Source organism: Penaeus chinensis, chromosome 37 (genome assembly GCF_019202785.1).
Source record: "Penaeus chinensis breed Huanghai No. 1 chromosome 37, ASM1920278v2, whole genome shotgun sequence".
In the NCBI taxonomy this organism is placed as follows: Eukaryota; Metazoa; Arthropoda; class Malacostraca; order Decapoda; family Penaeidae; genus Penaeus; species Penaeus chinensis.
This window is the reverse complement of record NC_061855.1, coordinates 13,932,472-13,951,653: the sequence shown is the minus strand read 5'-3', so window position 1 is coordinate 13,951,653 and position 19,182 is coordinate 13,932,472. Positions and strand designations below refer to the sequence as shown.

At 34.8% G+C, this 19,182-nt stretch overlaps 2 protein-coding genes across 5 annotated transcripts in view; one reads left to right on the top strand and one right to left on the bottom strand.

Annotated features, from left to right (window-relative positions):
- Positions 1-2,558: 2,558 nt before the first annotated feature.
- On the bottom strand, positions 2,559-7,053 carry LOC125045474 (single-stranded DNA-binding protein, mitochondrial-like). The gene is made up of 4 exons (XM_047642754.1): positions 6,944-7,053; positions 6,431-6,548; positions 6,102-6,221; positions 2,559-3,610 (listed from the first exon to the last, which is right to left on the bottom strand). Exons 1-4 carry the CDS (start codon positions 6,956-6,958, stop codon positions 3,387-3,389), a joined length of 477 nt encoding a protein of 158 aa, XP_047498710.1. The 5' UTR covers positions 6,959-7,053; the 3' UTR covers positions 2,559-3,386.
- A 1,471-nt stretch (positions 7,054-8,524) lies between these two features.
- LOC125045455 (COMM domain-containing protein 4-like) overlaps positions 8,525-19,182 on the top strand; it is a 96,833-nt gene continuing 86,175 nt past the window's right edge. Inside the window, exons 1-2 of one of the 4 annotated variants that reach the window (XM_047642724.1) lie at positions 8,525-8,630; positions 8,770-8,797. The gene's annotated coding sequence lies outside the window, so the exon portion shown is untranslated. The remainder of the gene's footprint in view (positions 8,631-8,769; positions 8,798-19,182) is intronic. The other 3 variants (XM_047642719.1, XM_047642722.1, XM_047642721.1) reach the window with 3 other exon arrangements.

Below are 19,182 nucleotides of genomic sequence, written 5' to 3'. Positions count from 1 at the left end.
GCAAACACTATGGAATAAGAAATAATGCTCAAAGTACAGTGGGGACAGTTCTAAAAGATACAGCCAAATCAGAAGCCAAACGAGGACTAAAACTACGGTCTTGGGGCCGACTCTCGAAACAGCTGTCTCCAATTCGTTGCAGAAGACAGACATTGGTTATTCGATTTCCATCCACTGCTATGAGCAACCAGAGACTGTGAAGAAATTCTGCAGCCTACTGCACGTGTTTTATGACCCAGTAACCCCGACTATCTGGTTGTGGCCCATTTGCTCAAGGAGTTAAGGGTTATGTCTGGGAACACATGCTGGCAAGGGGATTAAACTTTATGACTGGGGGTGTACATTATACTCTATAACAGATTCATGTCTTATCCTAATAAAATTTACTTCTATTAAACACTGGATTGGTATCTTGTTGAGCAATATTTAAAAATAGCTTAACATAGATGTTCAATATATTTCCGTGGTCAAAAAATAAGCATAGCATTGCTTTCTCGATACAAAAGTAGCTTGGTACTTGTAATATTTTTCAGATGGACATGACTAGCATTTTTACCAGTCTCCTTTCATCACTTTGGATAAAAATTAACTTGCATTTTCTTCCATGAAAAGTAGCAGGCCACATGAAGCAGTATGTTGTTAATTATTTCTACTGACAGCCTTTCCCCTAAAATGTGTTTGGCAAACTAGCCTGATTAGAGGATTTTCCCTAGGATGACCAAAAGAACCCCCGAGCCGTTCTCACTAAAATAATATCTAGCATGCATATCACTACTAACAGGTTGATAACTGAGAAAGGTTAATGGTTAAAAGCAAAATAAATGTGCTAGACATCTAAGGTCATGTAGCACTTTAGTAAATGGTAGTGAAGGGTGGTTGAGTTAGTGATTAGTTGTCAAAGTTGGGCAAAGGAATTGACGAATAAATGGGTTAAGGTCGGGTAAGGTAATATATAGGGGTTAGATCAAGTGAAGGATGTATATGCATTTGAGGAATGAAAACAGGTTGTCAAAGCAGAAAGTGTGAGAAGTTGTGGGAGGGATCACGAAAAATCGGTCCCATTTGGCTGGGCTAAATAGATTATTTAAGAATTTTGTAGAGATGGGGGTAGTAGAAGGACGGGGGCATGTGGAAGAGGAAGTAGTGTTGAGGGAAGTAGTGTTATGGGGAGGTGGACAATAAGGTTGTAAGGTAGTATAAGGGAGGATGGGGTAGTTGATGAAGAAGGTTGTGGGGGTAAAGTTGTTGAAGTTGAGCATGTTGGGTGTAGAAATGTCTCCTGGGGTGTTGATTAGGGTGGATACTGTACTAGTCGGCATTGAGGAGGGGGTATTAGTTGTAGTGTTCAGAGCCGTGGTCAAAGGAGAGCCTGGGGTCAAGGAATCGGGCGAGTTTGATTGGTGGAGCTATTTGATGAAGAGGCAAGCTTGCCTCTAATAATGGTATGGTTAATGGTTAATGGTTATTCATTGTTGGCCATGATAAGCCTAGAGTATGTTGGGGAGAGAAACGGTCCACCCCTCAGGGTCGCTTGAGGGGTAAGGGCTAGACAACTAAAGCAGGGGAATACCGTCCCCATGGCTCCCTTAGGCCGTTCAGGACTGGCACAAAGTCAGCCTTTCATCCTTTCAGCACGGCTCTCACACCTTAGGAAGTGGATAGTAGAAGGGGTTGGTGAAGGGACAGAAAGGAAAAAGTAGGAGGGGGAAAAAAAGACCATGTAAAATTTGTTGAGTCGAGGGCTGAGTCCCAAGGTTGGGGAGTTCCCCAGCATTGGGTCCCAGTCTCTGCCTCCTAAGCCCCCCCACGACAACAACGGGCAAGGGATTGGGGGGATAACTGAGAAAGATGGTTTTGCTTTTTCTACTGTAATTTTCTTTTTGTAATTGTTTTGATTTATAAGTCCATAAATTTGTGATTGCAGCCAACTACTTTTTCTTATCCTCGCTCCTTTTGTTTTATCAAAATAGTGAACAATTCTGCCTGTTTGTGACTGTTTGTGAGGGTGAAATTGTACTGATAATTTATGCTCACTAATTAATAAACAAGAGAGAAATTGTATGAATATTTATAAAATTGAACACTAGCCACCAGGTTATTAGAACATTCTGGCTTATAATTGAGAAAGCAGATTACTACTCGGTCTGAGGTTTGTTCATGGAGTACACTCATCATTTGAAATCTCCATCATTTCCCTTCTTTGGCCACTGTGACCTCTGGCAATTTTCTTTGCTTACTAGTTCTGCAGTAATGTGAGAGGTTCTGTCAAATGGTCCCTGTCTTCCTCTCTAGTCTATATCTTCTCATTTGTAATTTGTAATCAAAGACTATTTGGGTTATTACATACCCTGATATACATTTTCAATATAATGCTTTTACAAATCAGTTTATTAAAAGCTTAGATGTAATTTCATCATTACCATGTTTCTACAATAAACAACCATATTATTATTGTAAATGCCATGGTAAATGTTCAAAGTATATTTCAATGTCCAATCCAAAACATTATATATTTACTTTCTGATTTTCCCATCTGAACAGCAAGTCAAAACTTCCAATTATTATCTAAAGTTTATTCAAACAACTGTAATACAAAAGACATCTATATGGCATTAACCAAAATTTCTTGGTTATTAATTGAGCATACATGCTACAAACACACTATACCAACTTTAAATATCAATTATATGCAGCAACACAAGCTCCTTTTCTGTATTTTAATAACTTGATAATATATACATGTTCTTAAACAAGGAAGGCACAGCAGTTATATTACAGGTTGCCTTAGTTGTGCCTTTTTTTCAAATGTATAACTTGTTTGACTCACATTAGCTCATGAAAAAAATACATATTTTAGTTTTACAATTAAATCTTCTATTTGCCTGTTAATATAATTCATAATTTAAACAGACTTCAATTTTTTCAGTAATAAAAGAAAGTAAGAAAGTCACATTATGATGGTCTCTCCTGATAAAGACAAAAAGAGAAATCTAGATTCTCACAATCATCAGTTATAGGCATATCAAGTTTAAAACATGAATAGACGCAATTATTTGAATACTTGCTGATATTTACAATATACAGCTTTTCTTGCATCTCTCATGTCATGAAATATAATCCTAAACTTGAAACAAAAGTGAGACCAATTGATAAGGTAGATAAGAAAAATTTGATTTTGATTTTATTATCACCTTTTTCTCTAAATAGACCAGTACATCTTTGGTTTCATTTCTTGACAAAGACAGGAAAATGGATTATACAAAAAGCTGCCAAAGGAGTCACATCAGTGCTGTAGATTCTCTTTCAGAAACAAAGCAAATGATTAAGAAATTATTTCACATCACTAGTCATTATATCTTATATTTTCTTTCTAATTGTTACAAATACTAATAACCACTACCCTCCCCCTTATTAAAGAAAACAACATCATCAGCAACAATTGTCGCTGACTTCATGACAATAGAGTTATTTTCAGGGTCTCTTCGCTCCAGGTAGCCAAGCCGTCCTTGAACCATCACTCTCTGGCCTTTGGTCAGGTAGCGGTAGACTGTCTCGCGAAGGTACGGCTTGAACACTGCAATGCGGTGCCAGTCAGTCTGCTGAATGAGGTCTGGGAACAGATCACAGGAAATAAGTAATGAATAAAATATACTGATAATAAATATAATTTTATAAAAGCTGAAAATGGTTAGCGTAAAGGAGAAATAATGAGAGAGAGTCTTTTTTTTCTCTTTTCTGTCTGACTATGGAGTACTTTCTACATTTCCTTTGTTTCTAGAAATTTGATGACTCATCCCCCAAAATGAATTGTTGCAATGTTTTCTCTTTTACCAAACTCTGTAGATAATAAGGTAATAACACAACAAAAATAACAGAAAATAAAATATTTAATCAATTTTGTATATGGTCCTCAGACAAAGGATATCACCCTTCCTGATGATATTAGATTAACATAGTGTAGAAAACCCACCCCAAGTGGGGTACCCAAAAAGGATAACCTCCCAAAGTCTAAAAAATAAGTTCCAAACTTTAAATAATTGTGTATAACTTGGTAAAATAGGAACCATTATAAAATATTACCAAAATATCCCCACTAATTTTGACAATGACACATAGAAACCAGGTATTTATAAAGCAGCTATGGCACACATATTGGTATTCCAGGGAGATGCTAGAGGGTTGTGAAGGGGAAGATGGAGGACCCTACAAGAACCATACACTCATACTAAATTATTCTAAGTATGTTTATTGCTATCCAATAAACATCCCATAAGGGATGTTGCAGTTTAACCCAATGCCAATAGGAAAATGTGATAACCCTGTAGTATAGTTTTGTGAAATGTTCTCGAACAAGTATTCATTGCAATAAATATAGAAAAGGGTATAAATGAGAATAAATATCTGCACAGTGCAAGAGATGTATTTGACCAGTTTCCATTCAGATGAAGGTATTATTGAGACTGGTCATATACATCTCTTGAAAAGTGAAGATATCTATTCTCATTCATACATTTATCTACATTTGTGATTCTTCCCTTACAACAAGAAAATAAGTTTCAACCCATTATAGTAAAGGCTCATATTTCAGTTATCTCACAACATGAAACCACCAATTATCATGCTAAAAAGTGCAAAATTCATACTGAAATGTATATTTTTTACTATAGCACCACATGTAATAGAATGTTTTAAGGAGTATCTTATGTTTCTATTTTTTTTTGTGAAATTATTACATAATTTTGAGTTTTATAATCACATACTTTTAGACTTTGTGTCAGTTTTAATTATGAGCCTGTATGATAGTAAATTTCAGGATGACAAATGCAATGTTCCTAAATGATAGTGAAGCTGTTAAATACTCTCTGTTACTCATTCCTGAAATTAAGCGAATTTCCACTGAGCAGGTTCAAAGTCAAGATTTCAGGCTAGTTGGTCAGGAATAGTACTCAAAGAAGAGTCAGAACAAAAGAAATACATTTTTGAAGGTACCTCAGACTGTACCCTTTCAGCATAATTCACTTAAAAAAAGATATTGGTATTCATAATGGATGTAGAGAGAATATTAGAAAATAAATTGATCCATTTTCATTAGAAGATTCCTGAACCAGTCTGATCTGTCACAAAGGGTAGTAACACATTCAGAAAACAGGAAACTACAGCTTACCACCATGATACCAATGGTTGGATGATGATATTGAAATTGTTAGATATGTTTTTTTTTTTTGTTTTTTTTTTTGCATTCTAACCCAAAAGAGATAACAAACTTTTTTTTATCAATTCCTCTCCTCAAGGCACTGTCACTTGAACGTCTTTTTTAGCAACCCATTTGTGATATGAACCCATTGCCTGTCTGCTCAATTTCAGTGACAAACACTGCATCTGCGGTTACCCACACAGCCCTCCCCACAAGTTATTGGTCATCTTTTGTAGGAACGGAGGATTAACAATTACTAAAACAACACATATGAGTTCTTTCATGGTTGCTGAGAAGAAATAGTAAAAGTGCGTATCACAATCTGCTGCAAGAACTTTGTCTGGAAGATAATATAGACAAGCTCCTTTGAGGAACTTGAAAGCCATGCTTAGATAAACAACGATGACTTCACGGATACTTTCAATTGCATGTCTGTGTAAAAATAACAAACATTTGAAAAGTATAAGGATACAAAATGATATATCTATTTAATAATTATATTAATTGAAATATATATGATTATTCTTATTTGTGTAATTGACTATTCTTTTCTTGGCCAACTACAAATTTTATTGCCATGTCTGCTTTGCCAATTCCACAATAGAAATCTTCAGCTTCTACTTCTGACCAAGTAGTAGATTATGCAGACTCACAAGATAAGGGAAGTGGAATAGTTGAAATTACCTCTGACTTGTTACTGAAAAAACATGTGTGGCCACCCCTTTAGTAGACTAAACAGGTAACCCAAAACTCTTTGTTACCTTCTTTGTAAGCTAGATGAATAAAAAGATCATTAGTTCTAGACTAAGGATATAAAGAAACAGACATTAAGGAAAAAGACAATTACAACTGGATAAACTGTAAGTTGGTCTCTGAAGGACATCTTCAAGAAACAGGGAGATATTACCTTCTCCTTTGCGGTAGTTGGTGTGTGTGGCCATTGAAAAAGTGACAACTGGGTGCTGTTCTGTGCCCCGTTTCTCTGGGTCTGCCCCAACTCTTCCAAGAAGCATCACTTGGTTTATTGCTACAAAGATAGAAGTATATTACATCAACTGAAAAGCAAGTAAAATCCTAAATTCTATATTCATTAAACAATATGCATTTGGGATTAATGGAATATCAATTAATGTTGACTTCTTTTTGTTTAATCCCTTGTTCATGGGTGGCATCTACTGTTTCTGGGATTCCATCCAAACATTAACTATGACCAATTCTTCAAGAAAAATCACATACTTTTTTCCAGCCTTTCAACTTTCTGTGTCTGCATGTCATTTTCAAAGAAGTTGGCAGTGGCTGTGTGTAGTGGCCGAGCTCTCATGCCAGGAAGCCCATACCTACAGGCAATGTATATCTGAAAATGTCAGACATTTAACTTCGGGTATAATGAACAAATACCTTCGATTTACTGAACAATAAGAACCAGCTTCAAATGAACATTCTACCGGTGAAGAATTATTGGTTACTAAATAGGGTTACGATATTTATGCACGTGCAACTTGAATATCTTGCAATGATATAATTTATAATTTCTTATAAATCATATATCACATAAAACAGATATGCCACATAAAACATGGTCATATAATATAAATATAACGACAAAGGCAGGCGACTGTTCAACCTGAAAAATAATAACGATTCTTAACGATAAACACAAGGCGACAATACTCTACCACACTTCTACACACATCAAATCCCCTGTTACTTTCCCAATACCACAAATAGTAACGAAATCAGTGAAATTACCGCATTCCTCAGCATCTTGAAAATTTTGTACGGAGAAGGGCGGTCAAGAATTTGTGAACGCGGGATTGTTTGGTTCACGTGCGATGTAAACAAACGGAGGAAACTAAAACACGCACAATGTCACCGAATTAATATTAGTAATTCGTGAAGCACTCATTTTTTTTTTTTTTTTTTTTTAAACAACACTTTGATTATATTAATAATAATCACTATAATAAAAATAATTCTAATAATGATAATAATGATAATGATAATAGTAATTATAATGATAATAATAATGGTAATAATAATAATAATGATAATAATAATAATAACAATAATAATAATAACAGTGACGATGACGATGATAACGATGATGATAATGATAATAACAGTAGTAAAAATAATTATAATAATAATAATGATGATAATGATAATAATAATCATAATAATAATAATAATAACAATAACAATAATAATAATAATAATAATAATAATAATAATAATAATAATAATAACAATAATAATAATAATAATCATAATAATAATGATGATGATAAAAACTGTAATAATAATAAAAACGTTAATAATAATAATTATTATTATAATAGTAATATTATTATTATTATTATTATTATTATTATTGTTATTGTTATTATTATTATTATCATCATCATTATCATTATCATAATGATAATCCGAATAACAACAATATTAATTATCATTATCATATTATTACCATTATAATGATAATAATAATAATAATAACAATAATAATAATAATAATAATGATAATGATAATAATAATAATAATAATAATAATAATTATTATTATTATTATTATTATTATTATTATTATTATTATTATTATTATTATCATTATTATTATTATTATTATTATTATTATTATCATTATTATTATTGTTGTTATTATTATTATTATCATCATTATTATCATTATTTTTATTATTGTTATTAGTATAATCATTATCATTATTATTTTTATTATCATTATCATTACTAACATCATTATTATTATTATCATTATCATTATCAACATTATTTTCATTACTATCATTATTATTATCATTACTATAGTTATTAGGATTTATTATTATCATTATTATCATTATTTTTATTATTGTTGTTGTTGTTGTTGTTATTAATATTAGTATCATTATTATTATTATCATCATTATTATTATTATCATTATTATCATTATTGATATTATCATTATTATTGTTATTAATATCATTGTTATTATCATTACACAATTGTTATCATTATCATTATCATTAATGTTATTATTTTTGTTATTATTATTATAATATAATTTCAGTAGTACCATTCCCATTGTTTTCATCATATTTCATATTCTATCAACAGTAGTAATAAAATTAGTTTTAGTATTTGAACTAGTACCAGGATGAATGATAAAATAGGATTCTCATTGGCAATAAAGAAATAGATAAATAAGTAGATAAAGAAATAGATAAAGAAATAGATAAGGAAATAGATATAGAAATAGATAAGGAAACAGATGAAGAAATAGATAAAGTAATATATAAAGAAATGGACAACGAAATAAATATTGGACCGCAGTGAATGTGGCGATAAGGAACCTTTTTCTCTCGAACACAACACGGAGTTAACATCGCGTCGTGTCACCGTGAGTGGGCGGATCGATAAACAAAACTTTTCCGTTCGGTGAGTTTTATCGAAGTCTATATTACACTTTTCTTGTTTCATTACACGTCTCTGTTGACTATTATAGGTGGCTGGACGTTTTTGAGACGGTTTAGGTTTATTTTTCATGTATTTTGATTGGATTTTTTTCCTGTTCCAGCGGGAATTGGTGCGAAGTCGAAGTTGAGGTAAGTTTACCTGGATTGTGGATGTATCTACGGGTGTATTTTTGTGTTTGTTCCTCATAATAGTATTTTACGTTGAATTATCTATTGGAGGGGTGTTGTTCTTTGGTTTTTTTTAGGTTATAAAGTTGTAGGAACAGTAACGATCAACAAATGATTCGAATATTCTATAAAGTTGAGCAGTTACATCCTGCAGTTTCTTACATAGGCCTATTTGGGTAAATTTTAACCCAGCAAAACCACTTGTGGTGATTTAGACCTGAAACACACATTAAAGTCCAAGGAGTTTGGTATCGAGGAATTCCACATACTGCCTTGTATGTATTTATGGTGTTTTAGTCGCAGAACAGTAGCAAGAATACGAGAACCAGTGGGTGGTAGGAGCATGAGGCATCAACAGGAATAGGTGTGGTTGGATTGCATAGTACATGGGATATCTATTATTCATTGTATATTTGGGCCAGTAATATATAACAAATATGAATTACTGGTGCTCCTCCAATCTTGGCTTACAAATAGTATATTCTGTACTTGTTTATTGGTGGAAATGATGCCAAAGCCCCTTCCTAAATGTCCACTGAGTCTAAGAGCTTTGTACACCTGTGGCAAGTCATTTCCACCAACCCAGTCTTCACCCAAAATTCTCATGACGGCATGTTCACACCACCCGCCCCTCAAGCCAAATTTTTTCATGTCACGTCATTCAGATCATAGGGGTTAATGATACATCAAAAAAACGTTGGTAACAAAAGAGTGAAATGATGAATAACAGGGCAGTGAACAACGGGGATCCCTGGTATTAGTGTATGTTTGTCTTCACTAGGTGTTATGCCCACAAAAATCTTGTGAGTGACATTTTAGCCCAGCTGAGGTAGAGGTTCTTTGGAGTAAACATCCCTTGAGACTCACTCAATCCCAAGTTATTGTTTAAATTACAGGAGGTTTAAGCCATTCACATTGTGTTTATTTATTAAATCCTCCTACTATTAGTGCCCATTTTTGTTTGTAGATATTGACGGGAGCCTATTCTTACCAAAAGATGTATTGTGAGATGTAAACCTATTCCAGAAATTTAGAAAATTATTTAAGCAGAAACTAATTATTGATTTTTGATTGATCAGGATGTCTGTTGTGATAATGAGCCTTATAGAGAAACTACAGAGATATGTTGATTAGTAGAATAGGCATGAAGTATATCAAGAAAATTACAGAGAAATGGCTAATAACATCCATAAGTTATGATGATATCCAAGTACTGTAGCCATACCTGCTCCATCTGTCTGGATCAGTGGCACTGAGGTCCTTTTGCAATGACCACAGGGACTCATTGCTAGATTCTTCAATAAATGATGAAAGCTGTCCATAAGATCATAAGTTCATACATGTTTATTATCTGAAGTCTATTCCAAGTTGGCATTGATGTCTCTGTGATATTTCCAGAAAAAGTTGTGGTAGGTTGTTTTCTTCACAATTGGTGCATAGGCAGCCAATCTCAAATTTGATTTGATATTTAACTGGCATCAAATTCCCGAACATCTAATAAGTAATGTGTCTATGTTGACTCTCTCTCTCATTCTCTCATTCTCTCTCTGTCTCATTCTCTCTCTCTCATTATATCTCTCTCTCTCTCAACATTCTCTCTCTCTCTTCACATTCTCTCTCTCTCTTCACATTGTCTCTCTCTCACATTCCTCTCTCTCTCATTCTCTCTCTCTCATTATATCTCTCTCTCTCTCATCATTCTCTCTCTCTCACATTCCTCTCTCTCTCTCTTGTCTCTCATTCTCTCTCTGTCTCTGTCTCTGTCTCCAGTCTCTCTCTCTCTCAACATTCTCTCTCTCTCATTATATCTCTCTCTCTCTCATTATATCTCTCTCTCTCTCATTATATCTCTCTCTCTCTCATATTCCTCTCTCTCTCTCTCATTATATCTCTCTCTCTCTCTGTCTCTGTCTCCAGTCTCTCTCTCTCTGTCTCTCTCCTCTCTCACATTGTCTCTCTCTCTCTCAACATTCTCTCTCTCTCACATTGTCCTCTCTCTCTCTCCCACATTCTCTCTCTCTCTCACATTCCTCTCTCTCTCTCTCCACATTCTCTCTCTCACTCATTCTCTCTCTCTCATTATATCTCTCTCTCTCTCTGTCTCTCTGTCTCCCAGTCTCTCTGTCTCCCAGTCTCTCTGTCTCTCTGTCTCCCAGTCTCTCTGTCTCCCTGTCTCTCTGTCTCCCAGTCTCTCTGTCTCCCAGTCTCTCTGTCTCTCTCTCTCTCTCCCACATTCTCTCTCTCTCACATTGTCTCTCTCTCACATTGTCTCTCTCTCTCTCATTATATCTCTCTCTCTCTCTTGTCTCTCATTCTCTCTCTCTCTCATATTCCTCTCTCTCTCTCATTATATCTCTCTCTCTCTCATTATATCTCTCTCTCTCTCATTATATCTCTCTCTCTCTCATTATATCTCTCTCTCTCTCACATTGTCCTCTCTCTCTCTCTCATTATATCTCTCTCTCTCTCATTATATCTCTCTCTCTCTCCATATTCTCTCTCTCTCTCATTATATCTCTCTCTCTCTCCATATTCTCTCTCTCTCTGTCTCTGTCTCTGTCTCCAGTCTCTCTCTCTCTCACCATTCTCTCTCTCTCATTCTCTCATTCTCTCTCTCTCATTATATCTCTCTCTCTCTCCATATTCTCTCTCTCTCTGTCTCTCATTCTCTCTCCTCTCTCACATTGTCTCTCTCTCTCTCATATTCCTCTCTCTCTCACATTGTCTCTCTCTCTCTCACATTGTCTCTCTCTCACATTCTCTCTCTCTCATTATATCTCTCTCTCTCTCATCACATTCTCTCTCTCTCATTATATCTCTCTCTCTCTCTCTTCACATTCTCTCTCTCTCATTATATCTCTCTCTCTCTCACATTCTTCTCTCTCTCTCTCATATTCTCTCTCTCTCTCATTATATCTCTCTCTCTCTCTTCACATTCTCTCTCTCTCACTTTCTCTCTCTCTCTTCACATTCTCTCTCTCTCTGTCTCTCATTCTCTCTCTCTCACATTGTCTCTCTCTCACATTCTCTCTCTCTCATCACATTCTCTCTCTCTCTCATTATATCTCTCTCTCTCTCATTATATCTCTCTCTCTCTCATTCTCTCTCTGTCTCTGTCTCTGTCTCTGTCTCTGTCTCTGTCTCTGTCTCTGTCTCTGTCTCTGTCTCTGTCTCTGTCTCTGTCTCTGTCTCTGTCTCTGTCTCCAGTCTCTCTCTCTCTCATTATATCTCTCTCTCTCTCTCATTATATCTCTCTCTCTCTCATTATATCTCTCTCTCTCTCATTATATCTCTCTCTCTCTCATTATATCTCTCTCTCTCTCATTATATCTCTCTCTCTCTCATTATATCTCTCTCTCTCTCATTATATCTCTCTCTCTCTCATTATATCTCTCTCTCTCTCCCACATTCTCTCTCTCTCATTATATCTCTCTCTCTCTCATTATATCTCTCTCTCTCTCAACATTCTCTCTCTCTCATTATATCTCTCTCTCTCTCATTATATCTCTCTCTCTCTCATTATATCTCTCTCTCTCTCATTATATCTCTCTCTCTCTCATTATATCTCTCTCTCTCTCATTATATCTCTCTCTCTCTCATTATATCTCTCTCTCTCTCATTATATCTCTCTCTCTCTCATTATATCTCTCTCTCTCTCATTATATCTCTCTCTCTCTCATTATATCTCTCTCTCTCTCATTATATCTCTCTCTCTCTCATTATATCTCTCTCTCTCTCTCATTATATCTCTCTCTCTCTCATTATATCTCTCTCTCTCTCATTATATCTCTCTCTCTCTCATTATATCTCTCTCTCTCTCATTATATCTCTCTCTCTCTCATTATATCTCTCTCTCTCTCATTATATCTCTCTCTCTCTCATTATATCTCTCTCTCTCTCATTATATCTCTCTCTCTCTCATTATATCTCTCTCTCTCTCATTATATCTCTCTCTCTCTCATTATATCTCTCTCTCTCTCTCATTATATCTCTCTCTCTCTCATTATATCTCTCTCTCTCTCATTATATCTCTCTCTCTCTCATTATATCTCTCTCTCTCTCATTATATCTCTCTCTCTCTCATTATATCTCTCTCTCTCTCATTATATCTCTCTCTCTCTCATTATATCTCTCTCTCTCTCATTATATCTCTCTCTCTCTCATTATATCTCTCTCTCTCTCATTATATCTCTCTCTCTCTCATTATATCTCTCTCTCTCTCATTATATCTCTCTCTCTCTCATTATATCTCTCTCTCTCTCATTATATCTCTCTCTCTCTCATTATATCTCTCTCTCTCTCATCTCATTCTCTCTCTCTCATTATATCTCTCTCTCTCTCATTATATCTCTCTCTCTCTCATTATATCTCTCTCTCTCTCATTATATCTCTCTCTCTCTCATTATATCTCTCTCTCTCTCATTATATCTCTCTCTCTCTCATTATATCTCTCTCTCTCTCATTATATCTCTCTCTCTCTCATTATATCTCTCTCTCTCTCATTATATCTCTCTCTCTCTCTCATTATATCTCTCTCTCTCTCATTATATCTCTCTCTCTCTCATTATATCTCTCTCTCTCTCATTATATCTCTCTCTCTCTCATTATATCTCTCTCTCTCTCATTATATCTCTCTCTCTCTCTCATTATATCTCTCTCTCTCTCATTATATCTCTCTCTCTCTCATTATATCTCTCTCTCTCTCATTATATCTCTCTCTCTCTCATTATATCTCTCTCTCTCTCATTATATCTCTCTCTCTCTCATTATATCTCTCTCTCTCTCATTATATCTCTCTCTCTCTCATTATATCTCTCTCTCTCTCATATCTCTCTCTCTCTCATTATATCTCTCTCTCTCTCATTATATCTCTCTCTCTCTCATTATATCTCTCTCTCTCTCATTATATCTCTCTCTCTCTCATTATATCTCTCTCTCTCTCATTATATCTCTCTCTCTCTCATTATATCTCTCTCTCTCATTATATCTCTCTCTCTCTCATTATATCTCTCTCTCTCTCATTATATCTCTCTCTCTCTCATTATATCTCTCTCTCTCTCATTATATCTCTCTCTCTCTCATTATATCTCTCTCTCTCTCATTATATCTCTCTCTCTCTCATTATATCTCTCTCTCTCTCATTATATCTCTCTCTCTCTCATTATATCTCTCTCTCTCTCTCATTATATCTCTCTCTCTCTCATTATATCTCTCTCTCTCTCATTATATCTCTCTCTCTCTCATTATATCTCTCTCTCTCTCATTATATCTCTCTCTCTCTCATTATATCTCTCTCTCTCTCATTATATCTCTCTCTCTCTCATTATATCTCTCTCTCTCTCATTATATCTCTCTCTCTCTCATTATATCTCTCTCTCTCTCATTATATCTCTCTCTCTCTCATTATATCTCTCTCTCTCTCATTATATCTCTCTCTCTCTCATTATATCTCTCTCTCTCTCATTATATCTCTCTCTCTCTCATTATATCTCTCTCTCTCTCATTATATCTCTCTCTCTCTCATTATATCTCTCTCTCTCTCATTATATCTCTCTCTCTCTCATTATATCTCTCTCTCTCTCATTATATCTCTCTCTCTCTCATTATATCTCTCTCTCTCTCATTATATCTCTCTCTCTCTCATTATATCTCTCTCTCTCTCATTATATCTCTCTCTCTCTCATTATATCTCTCTCTCTCTCATTATATCTCTCTCTCTCTCATTATATCTCTCTCTCTCTCATTATATCTCTCTCTCTCTCATATTCTCTCTCTCTCTCATTATATCTCTCTCTCTCTCATTATATCTCTCTCTCTCTCATTATATCTCTCTCTCTCTCATTATATCTCTCTCTCTCTCATTATATCTCTCTCTCTCTCATTATATCTCTCTCTCTCTCATTATATCTCTCTCTCTCTCATTATATCTCTCTCTCTCTCATTATATCTCTCTCTCTCTCATTATATCTCTCTCTCTCTCTCATTATATCTCTCTCTCTCTCATTATATCTCTCTCTCTCTCATTATATCTCTCTCTCTCTCATTATATCTCTCTCTCTCTCATTATATCTCTCTCTCTCTCATTATATCTCTCTCTCTCTCATTATATCTCTCTCTCTCATTATATCTCTCTCTCTCTCTCTCATTATATCTCTCTCTCTCTCTCTCTCATTATATCTCTCTCTCTCTCATTATATCTCTCTCTCTCTCATTATATCTCTCTCTCTCTCATTATATCTCTCTCTCTCTCATTATATCTCTCTCTCTCTCATTATATCTCTCTCTCTCTCATTATATCTCTCTCTCTCTCATTATATCTCTCTCTCTCTCATTATATCTCTCTCTCTCTCATTATATCTCTCTCTCTCTCATTATATCTCTCTCTCTCTCCCACATTCTCTCTCTCTCATTATATCTCTCTCTCTCTCATTATATCTCTCTCTCTCTCATTATATCTCTCTCTCTCTCATATTCTCTCTCTCTCTCATTATATCTCTCTCTCTCTCATTATATCTCTCTCTCTCTCATTATATCTCTCTCTCTCTCATTATATCTCTCTCTCTCTCATTATATCTCTCTCTCTCTCATTATATCTCTCTCTCTCTCATTATATCTCTCTCTCTCTCATTATATCTCTCTCTCTCTCATTATATCTCTCTCTCTCTCATTATATCTCTCTCTCTCTCATTATATCTCTCTCTCTCTCATTATATCTCTCTCTCTCTCATTATATCTCTCTCTCTCTCATTATATCTCTCTCTCTCTCATTATATCTCTCTCTCTCTCTCATTATATCTCTCTCTCTCTCATTATATCTCTCTCTCTCTCATTATATCTCTCTCTCTCTCATTATATCTCTCTCTCTCTCATTATATCTCTCTCTCTCTCATTATATCTCTCTCTCTCTCATTATATCTCTCTCTCTCTCATTATATCTCTCTCTCTCTCATTATATCTCTCTCTCTCTCATTATATCTCTCTCTCTCTCTCATTATATCTCTCTCTCTCTCATTATATCTCTCTCTCTCTCATTATATCTCTCTCTCTCTCATTATATCTCTCTCTCTCTCATTATATCTCTCTCTCTCTCATTATATCTCTCTCTCTCTCATTATATCTCTCTCTCTCTCATTATATCTCTCTCTCTCTCATTATATCTCTCTCTCTCTCATTATATCTCTCTCTCTCTCATTATATCTCTCTCTCTCTCATTATATCTCTCTCTCTCTCAACATTCTCTCTCTCTCATTATATCTCTCTCTCTCTCATTATATCTCTCTCTCTCATTATATCTCTCTCTCTCTCATTATATCTCTCTCTCTCATTATATCTCTCTCTCTCTCATTATATCTCTCTCTCTCTCATTATATCTCTCTCTCTCTCATTATATCTCTCTCTCTCTCATTATATCTCTCTCTCTCTCTCCATATTCTCTCTCTCTCTCATTATATCTCTCTCTCTCTCATTATATCTCTCTCTCTCTCATTATATCTCTCTCTCTCTCATTATATCTCTCTCTCTCTCATTATATCTCTCTCTCTCTCATTATATCTCTCTCTCTCTCATTATATCTCTCTCTCTCTCATTATATCTCTCTCTCTCTCTCATTATATCTCTCTCTCTCTCATTATATCTCTCTCTCTCTCATTATATCTCTCTCTCTCTCATTATATCTCTCTCTCTCTCATTATATCTCTCTCTCTCTCTCATTATATCTCTCTCTCTCTCATTATATCTCTCTCTCTCTCATTATATCTCTCTCTCTCTCATTATATCTCTCTCTCTCTCATTATATCTCTCTCTCTCTCATTATATCTCTCTCTCTCTCATTATATCTCTCTCTCTCTCTCATTATATCTCTCTCTCTCTCATTATATCTCTCTCTCTCTCATTATATCTCTCTCTCTCTCATTATATCTCTCTCTCTCTCATTATATCTCTCTCTCTCTCATTATATCTCTCTCTCTCTCATTATATCTCTCTCTCTCTCATTATATCTCTCTCTCTCTCATTATATCTCTCTCTCTCTCATTATATCTCTCTCTCTCTCATTATATCTCTCTCTCTCTCATTATATCTCTCTCTCTCTCATTATATCTCTCTCTCTCTCATTATATCTCTCTCTCTCTCATTATATCTCTCTCTCTCTCATTATATCTCTCTCTCTCTCATTATATCTCTCTCTCTCATTATATCTCTCTCTCTCTCATTATATCTCTCTCTCTCTCATTATATCTCTCTCTCTCTCATTATATCTCTCTCTCTCTCATTATATCTCTCTCTCTCTCATTATATCTCTCTCTCTCTCATTATATCTCTCTCTCTCTCTCTCATTATATCTCTCTCTCTCATTATATCTCTCTCTCTCTCATTATATCTCTCTCTCTCTCATTATATCTCTCTCTCTCATTATATCTCTCTCTCTCTCATTATATCTCTCTCTCTCTCATTATATCTCTCTCTCTCTCATTATATCTCTCTCTCTCTCATTATATCTCTCTCTCTCTCATTATATCTCTCTCTCTCTCATTATATCTCTCTCTCTCTCATTATATCTCTCTCTCTCTCATTATATCTCTCTCTCTCTCATTATATCTCTCTCTCTCTCATTATATCTCTCTCTCTCTCATTATATCTCTCTCTCTCTCATTATATCTCTCTCTCTCTCATTATATCTCTCTCTCTCTCATTATATCTCTCTCTCTCTCATTATATCTCTCTCTCTCTCATTATATCTCTCTCTCTCTCATTATATCTCTCTCTCTCTCATTATATCTCTCTCTCTCTCATTATATCTCTCTCTCTCTCATTATATCTCTCTCTCTCTCATTATATCTCTCTCTCTCTCATTATATCTCTCTCTCTCTCATTATATCTCTCTCTCTCATTATATCTCTCTCTCTCTCATTATATCTCTCTCTCTCTCATTATATCTCTCTCTCTCTCATTATATCTCTCTCTCTCTCATTATATCTCTCTCTCTCTCATTATATCTCTCTCTCTCTCATTATATCTCTCTCTCTCTCATTATATCTCTCTCTCTCTCATTATATCTCTCTCTCTCTCATTATATCTCTCTCTCTCTCATTATATCTCTCTCTCTCTCATTATATCTCTCTCTCTCTCATTATATCTCTCTCTCTCTCATTATATCTCTCTCTCTCTCATTATATCTCTCTCTCTCTCATTATATCTCTCTCTCTCTCATTATATCTCTCTCTCTCTCATTATATCTCTCTCTCTCTCATTATATCTCTCTCTCTCTCTCATTATATCTCTCTCTCTCTCATTATATCTCTCTCTCTCTCATTATATCTCTCTCTCTCTCATTATATCTCTCTCTCTCTCTCATTATATCTCTCTCTCTCTCATTATATCTCTCTCTCTCTCATTATATCTCTCTCTCTCTCATTATATCTCTCTCTCTCTCATATTCTCTCTCTCTCTCTCATTATATCTCTCTCTCTCATTATATCTCTCTCTCTCATTATATCTCTCTCTCTCTCATTATATCTCTCTCTCTCTCATTATATCTCTCTCTCTCTCATTATATCTCTCTCTCTCTCATTATATCTCTCTCTCTCTCATTATATCTCTCTCTCTCTCATTATATCTCTCTCTCTCTCATTATATCTCTCTCTCTCTCATTATATCTCTCTCTCTCTCATTATATCTCTCTCTCTCTCATTATATCTCTCTCTCTCTCATTATATCTCTCTCTCTCTCATTATATCTCTCTCTCTCTCATATTCTCTCTCTCTCTCATTATATCTCTCTCTCTCTCATTATATCTCTCTCTCTCTCATTATATCTCTCTCTCTCTCATTATATCTCTCTCTCTCTCATTATATCTCTCTCTCTCTCATTATATCTCTCTCTCTCTCATTATATCTCTCTCTCTCTCATTATATCTCTCTCTCTCTCATTATATCTCTCTCTCTCTCATTATATCTCTCTCTCTCTCATTATATCTCTCTCTCTCATTATATCTCTCTCTCTCTCATTATATCTCTCTCTCTCTCATTATATCTCTCTCTCTCTCATTATATCTCTCTCTCTCTCATTATATCTCTCTCTCTCTCATTATATCTCTCTCTCTCTCATTATATCTCTCTCTCTCTCATTATATCTCTCTCTCTCTCATTATATCTCTCTCTCTCTCATTATATCTCTCTCTCTCTCATTATATCTCTCTCTCTCTCATTATATCTCTCTCTCTCTCATTATATCTCTCTCTCTCTCATTATATCTCTCTCTCTCTCATTATATCTCTCTCTCTCTCATTATATCTCTCTCTCTCTCATTATATCTCTCTCTCTCTCATTATATCTCTCTCTCTCTCATTA